The following is a 22,260-nucleotide window of genomic DNA, read 5'->3' as shown; positions in this document are numbered from 1 at the left end:
GATTGTAACATTAAACCATAGTTATTTACTGCTTACACAGTTCTTGTTGATCAGACACGAACCTTACAGGTTTGAAGTAAAATAGTCATCATGTCCTCCAGTAAACACTGCTGGGGTTTTACGGCCTTGCATAGGAACCGCAAAGTGGCAGTTTTCACATGAAAGCATCCATGTCCTCATAGAATTGCTACAACGATGTTTATAGGCTCTATGGTACGTGTGGGCATCACACCATACTGATTCCCAGAGATCATCAACAGTACTATAATCATAAACATTTCTATATTGCCCTGTATCTAATCTGTGGTGCTGAAATAATTTTAGTTACAACTATGCATACAAAAATTCTTCAAAGTAAACTCGGATACTAACAAAATACCACTGTTAACCTTCAAAATTATCTCCCTGAGCACAAAACACAGTTAGCTACTTTACCTGTGCTCCTTGTTGCTGTACATCCGGTTTTCAAAGCTAACCTTGAAATACTCGTTTTCTCCAATAGACCACAGCTTCAATTATCAGAGTACGCGAATTCTCAGAAAAGCAGCTGTGTTCTCAACTCCAGCACGGGCGGGCCTGCTCCACGCCGCCAGGGATTCCTACAGTCACCGAGAAATGTAGATCTGATGCTGATCTCTGTAGCAGATCGAAAGCGGTCGTCCACAAATAAAAAGGTAACAACCCATACGTGACGACGACTGTGTTTACTAAATAAATTATAATACTTCAGTAGATACAGAAATGGGTAACTTTTTTTATTATTTCTCATTCTGAAATGAAATTTCTTAGAAATCGGTCAACCCAAACTTGTTCTCAAGCTTGCATAGCTCTGAGATATCTAAAATACCCAATTAAATATGCGAGAAAGACCACATATGAAACTAGAGCCATTAGCAACTATTCCAACACAAGTTAGTCGCAATTCTGCGCGGTCTTTATGTAGGGCCGCGTTGTCAGACCGTTGGCTCTCAGAACGGCCTCTATCTTCTTTACTGTCTCTCTGCTTGGTTTCTTCTGGCGCGTTAAAATCCATGAGTATTCTGAAACAGGAGAAACATCTATATTGGTTCATGTAACACGGAATTCTATTTCTTTAATATAGTAACTACTAACGAGGGCTATGTTCGTGACATTGCTTCGTTGTTAATATATAGAGTTTATTGTAGATCTAGACCAATCGAAACAGAAACGCTGACAACAAAGTAGACAAAGAAGTCGAAGTACATCCAACCAACTTCTTTTCCACTACGTTTCACCAGAAAATCTGAAATGAAACCCTGCGCAATACAGTTCTATAGCGTCAGAGCCACAAGCAATTTCCCTCATTTAAGTTACGGATTCTTTTGATGTAATCTTATACTACAAACTCATATTGTTCTATATTGGTATCTTGGTATTTATGTTATTATCATTGTCCTAGAAGGGTCTTATGCCAAAAACTAGCAAGTTATTAATCTTTAGCACTTAGTGATATTACAATGATATCGTAACCTGATCATAATGGTGATTTTAAATTTTAGGTATTACAAATAATTTATTGTTATTTAATCTTAAGTTAGTTCTAATGTCTCGAATATAGAAGACTATATAATTCATAAGATGATCAAAAAACCCATTACTCAAGAGCTGCCAAGTTTACGGAAAAAGAGGTTTTCACAAAAAACTAACCCCACTGGGTAAACGAAGTGAAGAAAATAACGGTTTCTTCTTTGGATATCAAAACACATCATTTATCATTATATGAAACCACATTGTACTAAAATAAACATTTATGTCTTTCTTGTCCAGCTGAAATAATTGCTTACTGAAATAATGGCTTGAGATATTGGGCTGTAAATAGTCTCAACGTTAGAGATTAAGGGACCAAGATTCAACAAAGATTACCATCACGCAAGTCAGTTTTCTTGCCCACCAGGATTTTAGCAATTTTATAATATCCTGTTTTCGCTTTTGTCCTACTGTGATTACTTTCTCTTCCGTCAAAATGATGAGTTCCAAGGATACCATACTATAGAGACATTAAAATTTTTTTGGAAATTAGTGATAAGTTCCTATAGGACCAAACTGCTGAGGTCATTGGCTCCTAGGCTTACACACTACCTCATCTAACTTAAACTAACTTACGCTAAGGGCAACACACACACCCAGTAAAAGGCGTGGCAGACAGTGGAACAGTTGACAATGTCATTGGTGTTTGTTTCGAGTTTCTCAAAGGTGTGTGTTGTGTGTGTGTGTGTGTGTGTGTGTATGTGAAGAGTGAGACAGAGAGAGAGAGAGAGAGAGAGAGAGAGAGGGGGGGGGTTGAGGACTTATCATAATTATTGTAATTATATATATTTATTTTTAGTTTTATGTGTGTTTGTATGTAAGTATGTATGTGTCTGTGTTGTGGGAGGGGGGGGTTAGGGGGGGGGGTAGGAAGAGTTCTACAATTTGGTATTATCTAATAATTCCTTGAAGGCAGAAAACAGAGTTCTGTTGCAGAGAGCTATGTATTCGTTTATTTCTTGATTTCCTTCAACTATGGCTTTTTGTATTTGATAATTTTCTTCAATTACTAGCTTTTGTTTTCAAATGCAGCAACAGCAACCCACAAAACTAGTAACTGAAGAACATTATTAAATATAAAAACCCATAGTTGAAGGAAAGCAAGTAATAAATGAATACATAGCTCTCTGCAATGGAACTCTGTTCTCTACCCTCAAAGAATTATTAGATAACAACAACCTGAAGATCTCCTCCCCCCCCCCCCACACACACACACAAAACTAAAAATACATAAATATAATTATAATATAATTATAATAATAATGATAAATCCTGAAACCTACTCTCTCTCTCTATCTCTATCTCTATCTCTATCTCTATCTCTATCTATCTCTCTCTCTCTCTCTCTCTCTCTCTCTCTCTCTCTCTCTCTCTCTCTCTCCACACACACACACACACACACTCACACGCCTCTCTGAGAAATTCAAAACAACCGCCAGTGACATCTTCAACTGTTCCACTGTCTGTCGTCTTGTTTTCACACCTTCTACTGTTTCACTGTCCGCCATATTTTTATTACAGCTGGTAAACAGTGACAGTGACAGTGATGGTGACAGTGACAAATCAATAAATAGAACCATAAGTGAAACATAACGTAAATAGATACACACACTCAACCTTTCACATGAATTATTAATCTCAGGCATAGCCATAACAGTTTATAAATCGTAATTTTTGCATAAATGCTTAGCCTACATTAAGTGGTATATAGTTGCAGGTGACAAACTGTAAAGAAAAACAATCACTGTAAAAACGTAATACAGCAGGAAAACCACACCATGTGGTAAGAAGGTATGAATATATAATTTTATCTGCTCTTCAAAAACCTGAAATTAATATTTATATGTATTTAAACAGTAAAGAACATCCCTTATATTTAACAGCAATAATAATAAAAAAAACACTGATGCTACTGCAACTCCAGTGAAATATGTCTGGGACAAAAAAGAAAATTGTGTTTCGTTAAAGGCAGACTCCACTCAAAAACATACGCTATATTTATAGCTAACAGGAACATTACAGAACAATTAATGCTATAAGCCATGGTTACAAAATACTAAACGAACTACACTTATCACAATATAAACAAAGATTCCCAACGAAGGAATCATCCGAATGGGACGGAAATCTGTAGATCTGATGTGCAAGTGCGGAGAAACAAATGATTACAATTTCAGAAAAATTGGATGATTTATTTAAGAGAATCAGAAACTGAACAAGTCACTAAAGCGTTTATCCAACTCTGGGCCTTATTCAACCTGGGCGTACATTTCAGCAAGATAACGCCTGCCCGCACACGGTGAGAATTTCTACTGCTTGCCTTCATGCCTGCCAAACTCTACCATGGTGAGCAAGGTCACAGGGTCTCTCCCAATTGAGAACGATTGGAGCATTATAGGAAGAGCCCTTCAACCAGTTCGGAACTTTGACAATCTAAGGCTCCGGTTGGACAGAATTTGGTGCAATATCACTCATGAGGACGTCCAACAGCTCTGCCAGTCAACGCAAACCTGAGTTAGTGCTTGCTTAAGAACCAGAGGTAGACTGACATGTATCATTTGTTTCTCTGTACATGTGCGACACATCTTCCGATTTGTCCCATTATCATAATTCCTTCGTAGTGCTTCTTTTATGTCTTAGACTGTATGTCGGAAAACTGATTGAAACTGATGCAGGGAACATAAGTTTGGATTCTGCAGAAATGCAGAAATACGTGAGGCAATATTGATCCTATTGCATATGCTTAAAGCCACATTTTTTTTTAAAAAAAGTTCTTAAGGCAGCAGGGTTAAACACATGACTTAAAGGTTGTATGCGACACAAAAACCAGAGTGCACTTATAAAAGTCGATACACATGTAAGGGAAGCAGTAGTCGAGAAGAGAGGAGACATGGGACAAACAGTAAATGAGGCAAAAGAGAAATTTGGAACTGGTATTAAAGTTCAGTAAGAAGATTTCCTGTTGATACTACATTTTTGGCAGAGGTAGTAAAGAACTTTGAAAAATTGTTGAATGAAATTCATAGTGTCACGAAATGAAGTTATAAGATGAACGCCAATAAAAATCAAACTATGGTGATGGAATGCAGTCGAATTAAAACATGTGTCGCTGATAGATATAGACTGGGAAATAATACACTAAAAGTACCTAGTAGATGCGTTCTGCTACTGGTCCAAAATAGTTCGTTTCTTCTAATATAAATTTAAATTGTAGGAAGTCTTTCCTGTAAATATTGGTCTGTAGTGTAGCCTCGTATTGAGTGAAACGAGGACATCAAACAGTATAGACATGAAGAGAACAGAAACTTTTGAAATGTGACGTTTCAGGAGACTGTTACGGATTATGTGGGTGGACAGGATTAATGAAGAATTACTTAATCGAACTGGTGAGAAGAGAAATGTGTGGCAAAGTTTGACATAAAGAAGGGATCAGTTGACAGATCAAGTCGATTGGGCACTGGAGTAAAGAACTGGGGGTGAAACTTTTAGAGAAAGGATTGACTACAGTAAGAAGGTTCACATTCATGCAGATTCCAATAGTAGTGCAGAGGTAAAGCAGCTTCAACAGGGTAGACTAGAATAGAGATACGCGAAAGCAGTCTTCACAACGAAGACTGCATCAGTACCGATGGATAATTTCAACATACTGCCTGTTTTGTGGTCTTTCGGAGTAGTGTTAATGAAAATATTCCCCCCTTTAATTGGCGGAAGTAGTACAAATGCTTATTCCAGTTACATGTCTTTTAATAATACGACCAAAATTTACACGCAGACAGCTGCCACCACCCTTCACAGAGGAATGGGGTACTTAAAACTCTAGTACATAGGGCGCGCACTATCTCTGACGCAGAGAGTCTACCACAGGAATTGGAACACCTGAGAACTGTATTTCGAAAAAATGGGTACTCAGAGTGGCAGATTCAACGTGCTTTCCGCCCAACCACTAGAGCACAACCTGTGGAGATGGATGAAATCACGAGGGAGGAGGTAGGCACTGCCTTTATTCCATATACAGGCGCACTCTCGGGGAAAATCGCCCGCGTTTTGAAGAGTGTGCACTGGTGGGGAGCGCCAAAGATGACCTCGGTTTGAGGAAGGCCGGCGTGTACCAGATTCCGTGTCAGTGTGGTAAGTCGTATATTGGTCAGACGATGCGTACCGTCGAGGATCGATGCCGTGAACACCAGAGGCACACTCGACTGATGTATCCGAGCAAGTCGGCGTCCGCTGAACATTGTTTGTCGGAAAATCACGCTATGGAGTATGAACGCACGAGGATTCTGGTACAGACGTCGAGATACTGGGACAGCGTTGTTAGAGAGGCCATCGAAATTCGCACCAATGACGACCTCATAAACCGTGACTGTGGCTATAATCTTAGCAAGGCTTGGGAACCAGCGACTGGGTTAATCAAGAGTAAATCGAGCAAACGTATAGTTGTGACGACCACGGCGGACAGAGTCATCACATCGACGTCATCTCAGACGCCGTCGCAATCTGTTCCACCGCGCGACCGTGGCGCGGGGCGCGGACAGCGCATGGAGCGCGCCGCGGGCGGAGGGTATTTAAATCGGCCGCCGCCGCGATCGAACCCAGTTCACTCTGAGCAGCCATAGCGTACGGATCTCCGTGCCGGCACTTTCACAGGAGCCCAGTCCGTCAGTTCACCTGATGATGGCGACATGTATGATCGCCGAAATATTGTGCCCGTTGGACACTGTAGACCGGCAGTACACACGTGGATATTTTGATTAAAATTTATGTGATTTATACACTAACGGAAAAAAATCAAATCTGCAAAAAAAATTGGTGTATAATAATGAAATTTCGTGAACATGTTTAGTTCAATAACATTGCAAGATCACAGGTTAATGTAAGCGCGAGATAAGCCATGGCAAATGTGTTATGCTGGTGTATTACAAACTGGTCTAACCTCCCAAATGCCGCGCGGGATTAGCCGAGCGGTCTCGGGCGCTGCAGTCATGGACTGTGTGGCTGATCCCGGTGCAGGTTCGAGACCTCCCTCGGGCATGGATGTGTGTGTTTGTCCTTCGGATAATTTAGGTTAAGTAGTGTGCAAGCTTAGGGACTGATGACCTTATCACTTAAGTCCCATAAGATTTCACACACATTTGAACATTTTTAACCTCCCAAATATTGAATTGTGTTGTACGGGTGCCGGATGTCAGTTCGTGGGATGGGTTTGCATGCCTGTTGTACTTCGTAGGACAATTCGAGGACGGTTAGTGTTGTTTGTAGATGGCGCTGAAGTTATCGTCCGCTGACGTCCCATATTTGGTCGATGGAGACAGATCGGGTGATCGAGCACGTCAAGGCAATGTGTCAACACTCTGCAGAATATGTCGAACTGCAACAGCTGTTCTAAAACACTCCCTGGAACGCTATTCTTGGATGGCAGCACATTAGGTCGAATCATCAGACTGACGTACAAATTTGCAGTCCGGATGCGTGGGATAATCACGTGAGTGCTCCTGCTGTCATACGAAATCACAACTCCAGACCGTAACTCCAGGTGTAGGTCCAGAGTCTCTAACATGCAGAGGGATTGGTTGTAGGCCCTAAACTGGCCTCCGTAGAACCAACAAACGGCCATTACTGGCTCCAATGCTGAACCGGCTTTCATCGGAAAAAACAAGAGACCTCCTCCGTGTCCTCCAATTAGCTCTTGCTTGGCACAACTGAAGTCGCAAATGGCGGTGTTTTTGGGTCAGCAGAATCCACGCTAGGCGCATCTGGCTCGGTGCTGTCCTTGAAGTAACAGATTTGCAACAGTTCTTTGTGTCACTATGGTGCCAATTCTTGTTCAAATTGCTGCTGCAGATGCAGTACGATTTACGAGAGCCATAAGCGGAACACCATGGTTTTCCCTCCCGTTTGTGCCACGTGGTTGTTCGGGACGTGGGCTTCTTGCGACCACATATTCTCGTGAGCGCCGCTGCCCAAAATCATGTGCAGGGTCTACATTTCTGCCATGTCTTCTGCAATATTGCAGAGGGAAGATGCAGCTTCTCCTAGTCCTGTTACACGACCTCGTTCAATCTCAGCGAGGCGTTGATAACGGCGTCTTTGTCGCCCTGAAGGCATCCTAACTAACGTCAGCTCATCACGTCCAATCTCAAAGGTAACTAACGCTCACGACCGTTACAGCGTGCATTTAAAGCAAACCTTCTTTTCGTCATCGTAATGACGCTACTAGCGTTAGTCTTATACGACTGGCGAGAAATTTGAATAGACATCCTCTTTCAGATGTAGAAACACGCCTACCATCTTCTGTTTATATCGCATAATTCTGTCTTGGTGTTGGGATTATTTTCTACGTCAGTGTGTGCTGTTGGTGTATTCAGTATACTTCTATCGTCTGGTTGAGTGGAACATATGACAAATAAATAACTACTTACTGTTGTGGAGAAGTCCGATTTTGTTGCACGACCATAAAACAGCGTAGGCGTCATAATCCGATTCGAGAATCATCACTGCACCAGCAAAATCTGCAAATGAAATTTATTATGAACAGGTGTTTCTTCATGCGTCATAAAAGTCACAAGAAAAACAGTACTGATGGGGAATACGTTGGGATCTCCCTTGTTCTGTGATTTCCGGAGTGTAGTCGTAACCTCCAAGAGAGAGTTTATTTTGCTTCAGTGCCGTCTCATCCAAAATTGTGCGTCATTCCCTGTGCTCACTATTTTCTGCATATGATAGGCCAAATTTCCTTGCCTTTGCAGGGAACTATGACGAAACGCCCGCCAACAGCATCCCAAATTACTGTCACTCAACGTTTCCTCAGGGTACGCCAAGACATGTAAATGAAAGATGACTGTCAACAAGTTCCCGTTTTAGACTTAATTTACAACTATCAAGCAGTAGACAACGTGGAAGAGAATGTGCTTCACTATGTTTCGGAGAGACATATTTGTCGTATAGTAATCATGTTGATATAGGGAATCTTTGATAATTATCGATTATTTCAACTATAAAAATTAATACCTTTCCTTCATTTTTCTTTCACACATGGATTAGCAGCTAGTTGTTTGACACTGATCAGACGGTAAGTAGCAATATTTTTTCTTTGGGCTGTTCGCGTAAAATGACTGCGCTCCTTGTCACTTGAAATATTCTTTTGAAAAGTTTCCGTGCATCCTGAGTGCATTCGTAGATAGTAGCGCATTTTAGTGTAATAGCCTGTCATTGAACTAAACTGGCGGAGACCTCTTACGTGTCAGTATGGTGCAAATCGCTGTCAATCGTCCAACAAGTGTGGCTCCCACTTACTTAGCTCAGGGTAGGTGACGGTGAAGCGTCCGCTGCCATCACCGCCGAACTCTATCGCAGTACCTTTGATGGTATCCTGCTGCCAAAACCTGAGAACAATAGTAACAGAGAAACATGGCATAGTCGAATTTAAAAGCCCTACCAGTATACATTTTACATAAGTAATACATACAGAAATGTCTATGAGCGTTTCTGAACAATTTCACCAAAATTTTAATCAGTTATTGATTCTTACTCTACTTTTATTGTAATCGAGCTGTTACGTAATTCGGGCAATGAAATATGACAAATTTTAAGAACTTAAAGTCTTTCAATACAGCATATCGACCCCCGAGATATTGATTGATATTGATATGTCGACATCAAAATGGGTTTATCTAGTGCCGATATTTTTATTTTATATTATATTTATTTGCAATTTTCAGTAAATATTTGGTATTTTTTTTAAAATCATAGCAGAACATAATTTTACTTTCACTTTGTGTGAGATTCTTACTACATTTTGACCTTTCATCACGTACAGTCTGTCTCTTTGATGTGTGAAACAAGCATGGGTGGCACAAAGGTAGTAGTCATATTTCACTGGGACGGGGGAAGGGGGGGGGGGCGGCGGTGAATGTACTAACAAGATTTTCGATGTGAAGAAGTAGCACACCAGTTACGTTAAAAACAAGTGTGCTACTTCTTCACAATGCCATTCTTCAAAAACAGTTGCTAAAAATGATGAACAAGAATCTAAACGACAAGACTGGTCTCCGTGCCGGGTGGAGACGTGTGGGGGGAAACGCTGACGTAATCGCTGCTCGACGCTACCAATAGAAATTGCAGCTTCTAGGTTCATCACGCAATTTTCATACATCAGCGTGAAAAAAGCATTATTCCGACATGTATCCAATTACAAATGAATAAAATAAGGTGTGAGAGGTTCACTGGAATAAAATACTGCATGACAGTGCACCATGTAAACAATTGTTAATTAACAAGACAACAGTCGACCAAAACAGTATTGGAATACAAGCTTTTCATCTACACAAAGCCCCAATATTAACTTACACGTTTTGAAATTATGTGTTTTACTGTCAGCTCTTGCTCTGAGGCAGGATGCTCACTTCTTGAGGTGCGGAATACGTAATACTGAATCATTACTTAAATACACAACATTAAAACCGGCAGTATATTTACAACGTGCAGCCGATATTAGTAAAGGCAGATATGTTGGTATTATTTCTTTCGATATATTGATACTTCCTAACGATGTATGGAGGGCGGATAATGATATTTTCTAAATATCGATTGACGGATTCGAGATATTTTTTAAGATATCAATAATTCTTGTTACACCATGGAAGTCGTCAGGGTTTTTAATATGCAATGTATGTCTCGCTCTCCTACAACTTTTATGAAATAAACACTTTTGTAGATTTGAAATTAAAATATGTACTGTTCTTACAATGGATACTGCTACTACAGTACATTTCTAATATTATCGGAAAGGTAGACATTGCATAATGTTCATAATAAAATAATTCCGTAGGCATGATGTTGTACTCATCTGTTTAACAGTTTCAGATTCGAGGCGCTTTTCTTCATTGTTTAGGGGTGAAATAGTTCCAAATTTCGTTTGATCACAATATTTTCTAATTTATTACACATTTGTGGTTCTTGTTAGCAAACCAACATTTCAGAAAGGAAATTCTTTTATTACTAAAGAGAACATGTTTATAATTGCTGCTTTTTTCATGTTAACTACAAATCACAGAATGTGGATATAAACACACGAAGCAATACTTTCTCATACATGTTGCCTATTACTACTTGAGCCGAAGACAAATCACTTCGTGCACAAGTTATATAGTAGATGCCGTTTCAACGATTTTCGAACATCGAGTGCCGACTGTAGCGCGCAATTTCACCTACACGTTTGAACATAGCATTCTCGAATGCTCCAGAAACGGCAATGAGTCGAATTCCTTTTCTGTTTTTAAGTTGTGTGTAATTTAAGCAGAGCCCTATTTTTTAAAGTTTGCAAAAATGAAAAGATAAATTTAATAACGTAGTTTGCTTTAAATGACTGAAAAATATAGTTTTTGAGATTTATAAATTTTTCACGTGCTTAAGGCAATGAATATTTGATTTTTTTCTACCACGTAATTGTGTTTATGAAAAATTACGTCTGTTTTTGGAATACATAAACAATTTTCTATTTATTGGTCAAAAAACATCTCTGAATAATTACGTAAGTGATCTGCTGGGAATTACCTGAAATACATGGCCTTTTTGGTAATTCATGTTTACACACCATCAATGCTGCGTATGTGTACAAAATTACAGTGGCATTTGACCAGATCTGGGCGAGTCACTTTTCCCCATTTTATTCCTCTTTTTGTTGGATATAATTTGGTATCACATATTTTAAGTTAGCTAAAATCACAGTATAGTATTGATTCTACAACTGCTTCTAATACATACTCTGGAAATCACTGTGAAGTGCAAGACACAGATTAATTAACATAATACCGCATGCTCGAGTACTTCCGTCGCGTATGGAGCACAGAGACAATGACTGCTTAAAAGCCTCTGTGCATAATGAAATTTATCTAATTTGGTCTTTCTTCCCACTATGAGAGCGGCACTCAAAAACCCGAGGAAGATCTCTAGACTACTCACTGAATACTGGTCTTCGGAATTCTGTAAGTGAGCTTTCTGCGAATAATTTGTGTCTGTCTTCAAGAGTTTGCCACTTAAGGTTTTTCAATATTTTCGTGGATCTCTCCTATCAGTCAAACAAATCTGTAACTATTCTAGCTGCCTTTCTTTCTATGTGTTAAATATTCTCTGTTTCTTCTATCTGTTATAGGTGCCACACACTTCAGCAAGACTCTTATGTGGAATGCACAAGTGATTTGTTAGCAGAGCTCTTTGTAGACTAACTGCATTTACCAAGTATCCTGCCTGTGGACCGAAGTCTGCCACTTGCCTTACCTAACTTACATGATGATTCAATTTCATATCCCAACAATTTGTTGCACTGAGGCATTTGTATGAATTGACTGATTCTGATTGTGAGTAACTGATATTGTAGCCATCCCCTAGACTTAGAACTACTTAAACCTAACTAACCTAATGACATCACACACATCCATGCCCCAGGCAGGATTCGAACCTGCGACCGTAGCAGTCGCTGGGGTTCCGGACTAAAGCGCCTAAAACCGTTCGGCCACAGCGGCCGGCATTTACTCCATCAGGAAGCAGGTACACGATTCGTGTTGTCTGTAGTTCAACCATGCCTAGACGGTCAATACCGCTGTTCCATCGCGTCCGCATTGTTGCTTCGTGACAGGGAGGGCTATCAGCAAGAGAAGTGTTCAGGCGTCTCAGAGTGAACCAAAGCGATGTTGTTCGTTTTGTGAATTGTATAATTCCACATAGATGTACATTACTAGGCAGCTACCAACCTTTTCAATCTTCTGAAATATTATCAAGATCTGGCTGATTATTTCTGCAACTTATTTTCAGACATAGTTCGTTACAGACGACTGCGTTTTCCGCGAAAACTCTGAGGTTGCTATTGATACAGTCCATAGAGTCATTATTATACAGCATGAACGATAAGGGCCGTGTTACATTCCCCTGGGCCATATTAAAGTTAGTGATAATTCTGTCGATGACTCTCCATTAAAGACAACAAATTGCATCCTCCCTACGAATAAATCCCCAGTCCTGTCACAAATTTTGTTTGATGTCCCATACAGTCGTACTTTTCTTACTAATGATTAGTGTAGCACCATGCCAAATGATTTTCAAAGCTCACGAAATACTGATTCCACCTGATTACCTTGATATTGGACTTTAGAATTTCATGTGAGAAAAGCGCAAGTTCGGTTTCATTAGATAAATAGTTTTGGAACCTTGGCTGGTTGGCTTGGAGGAGATCACTCATTTCGTGTGAATCATTATTTCTGGTCTCAGAATATGTTCTAGAATTCCACAATAGCTAGGTGTCTATGAGGTAGGATGGTAGTTCTGTAGTTCTGTGGTCCACCTTATCCTTTTCGTAGACTGGTGTAACCTGTGCTTTCTTCCAATCAATGGTCACCTCTATTTTCTTTTGTTTCAGGGATCGATACTACCTGAACTCACTATCGATTGACTGACTAAAACTAAACTCTTCGCGAACAGACCATGAAGGCCCAACGGTGCCGACCATACTCAGCCCGCAGGCGTCAATAAATGCGGGTATGAAGGGGCATGTGGTCAGCACACCGCTCTCCCAGCGGCACCTTTGCCTTTCGCGGGCAAGTGCTCTACCGACTGAGCTACCCAAGCACGACTCACGCCCCGTCCTCACAGCTTTAATTCCGCCAGTACCTCGTCTCCTACCCTCCAAACTTTACAGAAGCTCTCCTGCGAACCTTGCAGAACTAGTACTCCCGGAAGAAAGGATATTGCGGAGACATGGCTTAGGCACAGCCTGGGGGATGTTTCTAGAATGAAATGTGGAGCGTGCGCTGATATGAAACTTCCTGGCAGATTAAAACTGTGTGCCGGACCGAGACTCGAACTCGGGACCTTTGGTAGAGCACTTGCCCGCGAAAGGCAAGTAGCGTATTATGCAGCCTTCTTCCTTCATTATTGGGCCATAGATTTAGCGTAGTATTTTCCGCTCAAAGATTCTTAGCGCACTTTTGTCATGTTCTGTTAACGTCCGTACCTCTGACCCACATGTGATAACTGGGCGGACTAGGGAGTTATATATTTCTAGTTTTGTTTCTCTTGTAACAAGGCTATTTATGAAGAGCTGCATATTTACCAATTAAGCTCTGTTTTCTGCTTGTATTCTTTCCATTACAGCCTTTCCAATACTGTTATCATTTGTTATTAAGGCTCCCAAGTAGTTAAAAGAGAACACGCCTTTGAGGCATTTCCTATTGATGCTTAGGTCTTTAGGGGCTATTCTGGTCTCAGATTGTGACGTTACCATATGTTTTGTTTTGTACTCATTTACCATGAGACCAATTTTTAATGCTTCTGCTACCCAGTATGTTTCTTGTAGTGTACTTATATTTTTTCCTAATATATCAATGTCATCAGCGAATACACGTATCTGGATAGTTTTCATAAATATGGTACATCTTTTGCTGATTTATCAATGTGAAAGCTTTCACTTGTTTTGCTAAAGACCTTTGCTTTTGCTCTTGCCTCTGTCACTGTCATTTTGATTCGCCTTATTAGTTTAGCACATATGCCAACTTTTTCCAGTACTCTGTGTAGTCCTTGTCGGTTTATCCTGTCAAAGGCTTGTTTAAATTCGATGAATAGGAAATGCAGCTCTATATCACATTCATAGAAATATCCCATAATTTATCTTATCACAGATATTTGATCAGTTATTCCTCTATCTGGTTGAAAGCGACACCTATATTCCCCTAATATGTCTTCTGTGAACTTCTGTATCCTTTTATTTAATATACTTGTGAAGATCTTATAAACTCTGCTTAGGAGTGTCATACCTCTTCAGTTTTCACGTGCTGTTCTGTCCGGTTTCTTATAAATGGGGATTATTACTCCACTTTAGCATTTACCCAGCATAGTTTCCTTTTCCCACATATCTGACATTAATGTGTGCATTTCCTTTATTACAGCCTCTCCACCAGTTTTTATAAATGCGGGACTTGTGCTGTCTTTCCCAAGAGCCGGCCGCGGTGGCTGTGCGGTTCTAGCGCTGTAGTCCGGAACCGCGGGGCTGCTACGGTCGCAGGTTCGAATCCTGCCTCGGGCATGGATGTGTGTGATGTCCTTAGGTTAGTTAGATTTAAGTAGTTCTACGTTCTAGGGGACTGATGACCTAAGATGTTAAGTCCCATAGTGCTCAGAGCCATTTGAACCTTTTTTTTCCCAAGATCTCGACTGTTTTTGGTCTTGTACGCAGCCTGAGAGACCTATTGTAGTGTAGGATTTCTTGCCCCATTGGCAACATTGTCTACTTCTAGCACTACTCTTTCCTCCTGTGCAGTTGTCTCTTCATCTTCTAGGCTGGTATTTAGTGTATCTTTGAAATACTGTGCCCGTCTTCCCACTAGGTGTTCTTCCTCCCTTATCATTTTCCTATCTTTACTGGAGCATGCCATTATATTTGGCTGGGATCTGCTCTTTTATTTTGCCTGCAGTATAATTGAACTTTTTTATTTCACATTGTTCCTTTAACTCTCCCAGTTCTTGACATTTCTCCTTAGTCCACTCTATTTTCTTTCTCTTGCATAGTCTGTTAGCTCTTCTCCTTAATTCTCTATGTTGTTTCACATTATTTTTGGTTTCTCTGTGCAGCACTTCCATCCTTGCCCTGTCCTTTTCCTCTATTGGTGATCTGCAATCTTCGTCAAATCATTCCTGAGTTCTTCAGTCCCTTCTTATGGCTATTATTTCTTCTGCAATATCTTTAATGGCCTTTACAGTCCTGCTCCACCTTTCGTCTACTTCTTCCGCAGTCTTTTAATTTTTCAACTTTCTAATTAGTGCTACTTTGCACTTTTTTACTTCATCAGGAATTTTCTGTTTGTCAAAATTCCAGTTCGTCTTCTTTTCTCTTCTGTTTCCATTTTTTGTTTATCAAATAGTGGTCTGAGTCACAGTTTGGTCCTCTGCAGCTCCATGCAGCTATAGCTGACGTCGAGTGGTGTGAAATCACTAAAAATATTGTTAATCTGATTGACCACTCCATTGACTGCAGATTCCAAGTACCCAGATGGACCCTTTTGTGTAGGAAGCAGGTACTTTTAACAATTATGTTATTCCTTGCTGAGAATTGGCGTAGTAAGTCTCAGTTCTCGTTGTTTTCCTCATTTGATGAATATTTCCAGAAACTATATTAATGTTCATTCCTCCATACTTTTGCATCAAAATCTCGTACTACTAACACCAAGTCTTATTTAGCCACTCCACAGCATGCTTTTTCCAAGTGTTCATAGAACTGTTGTTTTCTTACATCCTGTTTCTTCTCTGTTAGTCCATGTGCATTTACTATTGATATATTCCTAAATTTACCTCTTAGTCTGACCCTGCACATCCTTTCGTCCATGGGTTAAAATCCTTATAGGCTTTTCCTAACTTTCCTAGTTTTTATAAACCCTGTTCCGAAGTGGCCTGTTCTTTCTTCTGGTCCACTATGTACCAATGAGTACTCCACTTCATCTATCTGTCAATTTCCTTGCCGTCTTATTTCCTGTAGCCCTATGACATCATAATTAAATTTAAAAATTTCACTGGCTATTTCTTTCATTTTTCCAGGCTGAAGCATTGTCCTCACATTCCATGATGCTGTTGTCAGATCCTTCATCCGTTTCCATTGCCGGGGACGTGATACATGTTTTCCGTCCAGTTCCCAAGGTTTCTGCTGAATTTCCATAATATTCTTTTTTTCTTACAGCATGTCTTTTTAGTCCCATGCTCAATGCCTAATACATATTAATATATATAAAGATTTAAACCTACGAAATGCCTTATGTAAATAAATAACCAGTGACTGATAACAGTAAATTTGTTGTTTCATTTCCTATACAAGTCACAAACATGACAAGTAATTCAACATAAAAGAAGTAAAGCTTACAATGAACAGATACTGCGTTCTGTACTGCTGCAAATGGACAATGAAGGTTGTTGTTGTTGTGGTCTTCAGTCCTGAGACTCCATGCTACTCTATCTTGTGCAAGCCTCTTCATCTCCCAGTACCTACCGCAGACTACATCCTTCTGAATCTGCTTAGAGTATTCATCTCTTGGTCTCCCTCTACGATTTTTACTCTCCACACTGCCGTCCAGTACTAAATTGGTGATCCCTTGATGCCTCAGAATATGTCCTACCAACCGATCCCTACTTCTAGTCAAGTTGTGCCACAAACTCCTCTTCTCCCCAATTCCATTCAATACCTCCTCATTAGTTACGTGATCTACCCATCTAATCTTCAGCATTCGTCTGTAGCACCACATTTCGAAAGCTTCTATGTCTTCTTGTCTAAACTATTTATCGTCCATGTTTGACTTCCATACACGGCTAACTCCATACAAATACTTTCAGAAACGACTTCCTGACACTTAAATCAATACTCGATGTTAACAAACTTCTCTTCTTGAGAAACGCTTTCCTTGCCATTGCCAGTCTACATTTTACATCCTCTCTACTTCGACCATCATCAGTTGTTTTGCTCCCCAAATAGCAAAACTCCTTTACTACTTTAAGTGTCTCATTTCCTAATCTAATTTCCTCAGCGTCACCCGACTTAATTCGACTACATTGCATTATCCTCGTTTTGCTTTTGTTGATGTTCGTCTTATACCCTCCTTTCAAGACACTGTCCATTCCGTTCAACTGCTCTTACAAGTCCTTTACTGTCTTTGACAGAACTACAACGTCATCGGCGAACCTCAAAGTTTTTATTTCTTCTCCATGAATTTTAATACCTACTCCGAACTTTTCTTTCGTTTCCTTTACTGCTTGCTCAATATGCAGATTGAATAGCATCAGGGAGGGGCTACAACCCTGCCTCACTCCCTTCCCAACCACTGCTTCCCTTTCGTGCCCCTCGACTCTTATAACTGCCATCTGGTTTCTGTACAAATTGTAAATAGCCTTTCGCTCCCTGTATTTTACCCCTGCCACCTTTAGAATTTGAAAGAGAGTATTCCAGTCAACATTGTCAAAAGCTTTCTCTAAGTCTACAAATGCTAGAAACGTAGGTTTGCCTTTCCTTAATCTTTCTTCTAAGATAAGTCGTAGGGTCAGTATTGCCTCACGTGATCCAATATTTCTACGGAATCCAAACTGATCTTCCCCGAGATCGGTTTCTACCAGTTTTTCCATTCGTCTATAAAGAATTCGCGTTAGTATTTTGCAGCTGTGACTTATTAAACTGATAGTTCGGTAATTTTCACATCTGTCAACACCTGCTTTCTTTGGCATTGGAATTATTATGACAATGCAGGTAGGAATGGAATAATCAGTAGCATTAACCAAGGAAAAGCCCTCAAGCGTTGGCGGAACATGTTTTGCAGATGTTGTCTCCGATCGCTGACCCAACGGTGGCCAACATCCAGGAGGCAGTGGAAGAAGGCACATGCGAGCCGGAAAGTGTGCTGGGGCTAGCTCGGGAGAGGAGCTGCGAGACAAACCCCCAGCGGGAAAACTCGGCCCCCAATAAACATCAGCAACACGCCAGTAGCAAAAACGCCACAACCGCTGTCAGCGCCGAAGCAGCGTAATACAAGCGCCGCTGTGACCAGCGACGACCTGGCTTCACAAACTGCCTGCCTGAGTACAGTTCTCAGCAAGGGTTCCAGTCCACCACCAGTAACAGAGACAGCCATTTTTGCTGGCGAAATGTCAGGAAAAGGGTTAAACAAGTGTTGACCGAAGATCCCTGAGACATTAACAAGTTGCCACGAGGGCTTCTACAGTTTTGTAAAAAGTAAAACACTCTTAATGTCCTGAAAATATTATTTTTTTAATCACAAACCTGTTTTCGACTTCGCCGGTCATCATTGGGTAAGATTTAAATGTCGCAAACACAGATAAAAGGACCTCTGACTTACGCAGATATTAGCGACAGATTGCTAACGAAGGAAAGTATTACTTTTTTGTGTTACAAAGGAAATCACTACAGTTAAAAAATCATAATAATAAAGTGAATTTTTCTATTGCTTTACTGTAACTCAACACAGAGAAAAAATAATCAGTGTTTTCTCATGTAAAACTAAGCTAGTGCATCAAATTATCAAATACAGTTTCATAATTCTCACTGTTAAATTAAGTTTCGGATTCGCAAATTTTGTAGATTTCAGAGGAACTATTTTAACCTGTTTATCAACTGTAGCGATGTATAATTAAAAACAATATAATACTTCCCTTATTCTAACTCTTTTTATCAGTAATAGCTACGTAAATCACACATAATTTTATTTGTGTTTGCGATATTCATTGGTCACCTGATGAACTCCTTTGAAGCTGGAAGTGAAAGCTGGTTCATGATTAAACAAATAATAGCCGTAGAAGATCAGAAATGATTTTGTCCTTGTTAAGCTACAATTATTAGGCAACAATATTTTAGAAATACTTATACAGATATTTATGTAACACTCCGCCTGATTTGTTCAGAGCTCGTAATGAGAAGAGACAGATAAGAAGGGGGAAATGCTTACGCATAGTTGAGCATGGAGGCGGTGATTTGGATGGTGCTGTTGTCGGCGGCGCGTTCTAACGTTGCAGTGACGCACTTGCTAAACAGCTCGATGTTATTGAAGTAGCGCATGTACTCGTACCACGTGCCCAGCATCTGTCAACAACGGCAGCAAGAGTGTGGTGTAAATATCTGAAAATGACTGCAAACAATGTAAGATCTGTCAAGGGAACTGTGGTATGTTACACGACAAAGCGAACCATAGACGTGGCGGTGGTGAGAAGTCTCTTGATCTTACGATTAGGTCCAGCTGCGTTCCTGTTCAAAGTAGTTCATGCTGCCAAGCTGTCGCTGAAAACGACTTCATGAGCGGCCGCTAGAACTTGCTGCTAACGTCATTAAATTTTAGAGCTGAGAAATTGCAAAACAGGCAGGAGGAACACAATATGAGAGAGAGAGGAGTTGGATTCAAGTATCCATCCCAAAGAAGAAGCGAAGTGCACACAACAAATATCCATTGACTATATGAGTTAAGTATGATATTAGGCAGTAATTTCTGCGCTGTTATTCACAATGTAAAGAAAGGCAAATTTTGCGAAAACTTGGCAGACTTTGTCCACAGAAACGGTACTCGAGGCTAGCAAGGAAGCTCTGAGAAAAATTGTTCTGTGTATGGGATTTAGTTTTAGAGAGTGCAAGAATAAGGAAGAGGCGAAGAATTTACACAAAAAAAAAGATACATCAGAATTTTATGAGGAAATGAAGCATCAGAATCAAAGCAGCCATTGATTTATTCAGACAAATTTTTCTGCGAGTATATGTCATAGCAATTGTGTCCGAGGAGCATTACCAAACAGAAGTGCTGCCTAGTACTAACTCTATACGAGATGCATTCAAGTTATGAACACTCCCGACTTTTTTTTCTCAAACTAATCACACGTAAGCTGTGAAGCTTGTGTTACTTCTTGGCGTAATCTCCCAGGAGACTTACACTACATTTCAAACGTCAACGCCATAATTTCATGGCTCCTCTGAATGCTTGTTTTGGAGTCTGGCTCGACAAACAGGACAGCCGCTGATGCAAAAGCAGCATGACTAGTGAATGTGCGACCATGGAGAGCGTGTTTCGTCATTGAAAACAGCTGAAACTCGCTAGGAGCCATGTTAGGTGAGCAGAAAGCACGAGAAAGTTCTTCAAAAATATTGTCAAAGGAAACCACAGTGCCGCGTTCGGACAATGCTCTGGTGCATTGCATTGATGAAAGAGAATACGGGTAGCCTTTTCCGGCCGTTGCTCACGCAACTCTTAGCTTGTTCTTCAAACCATCTTGGCAGTATTCAACTGCCACCATAACGCCCTTTGGAAAGCAATAAGTAAAGATAACTCCATCGCTGTCTCAGAAAATGGTCACCATCCTTTTTTCAGCAATGTCACTTATTGTTTTTTATGGCAGTTAGGATAAGTGCTTCCATTGAATTGACTGACGCTTCGTTTCAGGATTGAAAATCGGCTTCCATGCCTTATCAATTATCGCAATCGACGAAAATAAAGCCGGCCGAGGTGGCCGAGCGGTTCTAGGCGCTATAGTCTGGAACCGCGCGACCCTTACGGTCGCAGGTACGAATCCTGCCTCGGGCATGGATGTGTGTGATGTCCTTAGGTTATTTAGGTTTAAGTAGTTCTAAGCTCTAGGGGACTGATGACCTCAGAAGTTAAGTCCCATAGTGCTCAGAGCCATTTGAACGAAATTAAAGTCTCATTCATGCCGTCATCGTACAACAACATTGCCTGGCAACATAGCACGTGTGCAGCCTTTTGGTCATACACCAGCATTCGCAGAAACCACCTGGAGGATAGTTTTCACTTTTTCTGGTCTTCATGCAGGATTGCGTGCGCAGGATCCAACTTTGGAAGTGACTTGTTCCACACTCATTCGGAAATTCACTAAATCAACTTCCTCCACTCGCTCGATCATGTAGTCCAACCGCGGGCCGAGATTGTCTTCGTTTGTTCTCACTCATGTTCTACCATCTTTGGAGAGAAGCACCCACGAGTGCACTTTAGACATATCCATGACATGTATCACCACGCGTCTCGCTCAGCTGTAAATTAATTTCAGTCAGTATCACACCACGCAAATGCAAGAGACGAATTATTACCCACTGTACATGAAATGAAAACGCCACCATTTTAAGTATCAAAGACATTCATAACTCTCGTAGCTCCCGCTAGAGAACAAGGCGAGTGCACGCATGTTCCTATGCACAGACCAGTAAAAAAAAGGTGCCATAACTTGAACGCATCTCGTATAGCCGAGTAGCAGCGCTCCACTTGCGAGAACATTGGAGTATGCACAGATCAGACCCATCGTCCTCTCCCTGTGTCTGGGTCGTTATCATGACATTGCTCCAATCCTGGCCAGGTCTTACGTTCGCTGCGCCGGGAAATAAGTTATTACTAGTACTGAGGGATCTTTACCTACTGGCATAAACATACCATATTGTAGCAGCTATTAACAGTTTGTCCCATAGAGCAAATCACACAATATTTACAAATACGAGACGTGACTGTGAGTGAATCTTGCACTCTGCAGTTGTGTATACGTGCTATTGTGCAACTTCTTGGCAGACTAACGTGGTAACGTGGAATGTCAGACTGGTACTCGAATCCGGGACCTTGCGTTTTTCAGGTCATGCTCTTACTAACTTGGTTACCCAATCACGACTCTGGACGCCCACTCGCAGCTTTACTTCTGTCAGTACAGCTGTCTTACGAGGTGCATTCAAGTTCTAAGGCCTTCGATTTTTTTTCTCTGGCCTGGAAAGAGATAGAAACATGCGCATTGTTTTAAAATGAGGCCGCGTTCATTGTCAATACGTCCCAGAGATGGCAGCACCGTACGGCAGATGGAATTTTACCGCCAGCGGCGAGAATGAGAACTGTTTTAAATACTTAAAATGGCGACGTTTTCCTTACTTGAACAGCGTGCAATCATTCGTTTTCTGAATTTACGTGGTGTGAAACCAATTGAAATTCATCGACAGTTGAAGGAGACATGTGGTGATGGAGTTATGGATGTGTCGAAAGTGCGTTCGTGGGTGCGACAGTTTAATGAAGGCAGAACATCGTGTGACAACAAACCGAAACAACCTCGGGCTCACACAAGCCGGTCTGACGACATGATCGAGAAAGTGGAGAGAATTGTTTTGGGGGATCGCCGAATGACTGTTGAACAGATCGCCTCCAGAGTTGG

The 22,260-nt window shown here is 40.8% G+C and overlaps 1 protein-coding gene across 1 annotated transcript in view; it reads right to left on the bottom strand.

Moving 5' to 3' along the window:
• Positions 1-912: 912 nt before the first annotated feature.
• LOC124717436 (lazarillo protein-like) overlaps positions 913-22,260 on the bottom strand; it is a 34,452-nt gene continuing 13,104 nt past the window's right edge. Inside the window, exons 3-6 of the mRNA XM_047244250.1 lie at positions 19,029-19,162; positions 8,842-8,930; positions 7,968-8,057; positions 913-1,040 (exon numbers count right to left, since the gene is read on the bottom strand). Coding sequence (XP_047100206.1) covers positions 913-1,040; positions 7,968-8,057; positions 8,842-8,930; positions 19,029-19,162 — 441 coding nt within the window. The remainder of the gene's footprint in view (positions 1,041-7,967; positions 8,058-8,841; positions 8,931-19,028; positions 19,163-22,260) is intronic.

This window comes from Schistocerca piceifrons, chromosome 1, assembly GCF_021461385.2.
Source record: "Schistocerca piceifrons isolate TAMUIC-IGC-003096 chromosome 1, iqSchPice1.1, whole genome shotgun sequence".
In the NCBI taxonomy this organism is placed as follows: domain Eukaryota; kingdom Metazoa; phylum Arthropoda; class Insecta; order Orthoptera; family Acrididae; genus Schistocerca; species Schistocerca piceifrons.
The sequence above is the reverse complement of the archived record's forward strand: the minus strand, read 5'-3'. Positions and strand labels throughout refer to the sequence as shown.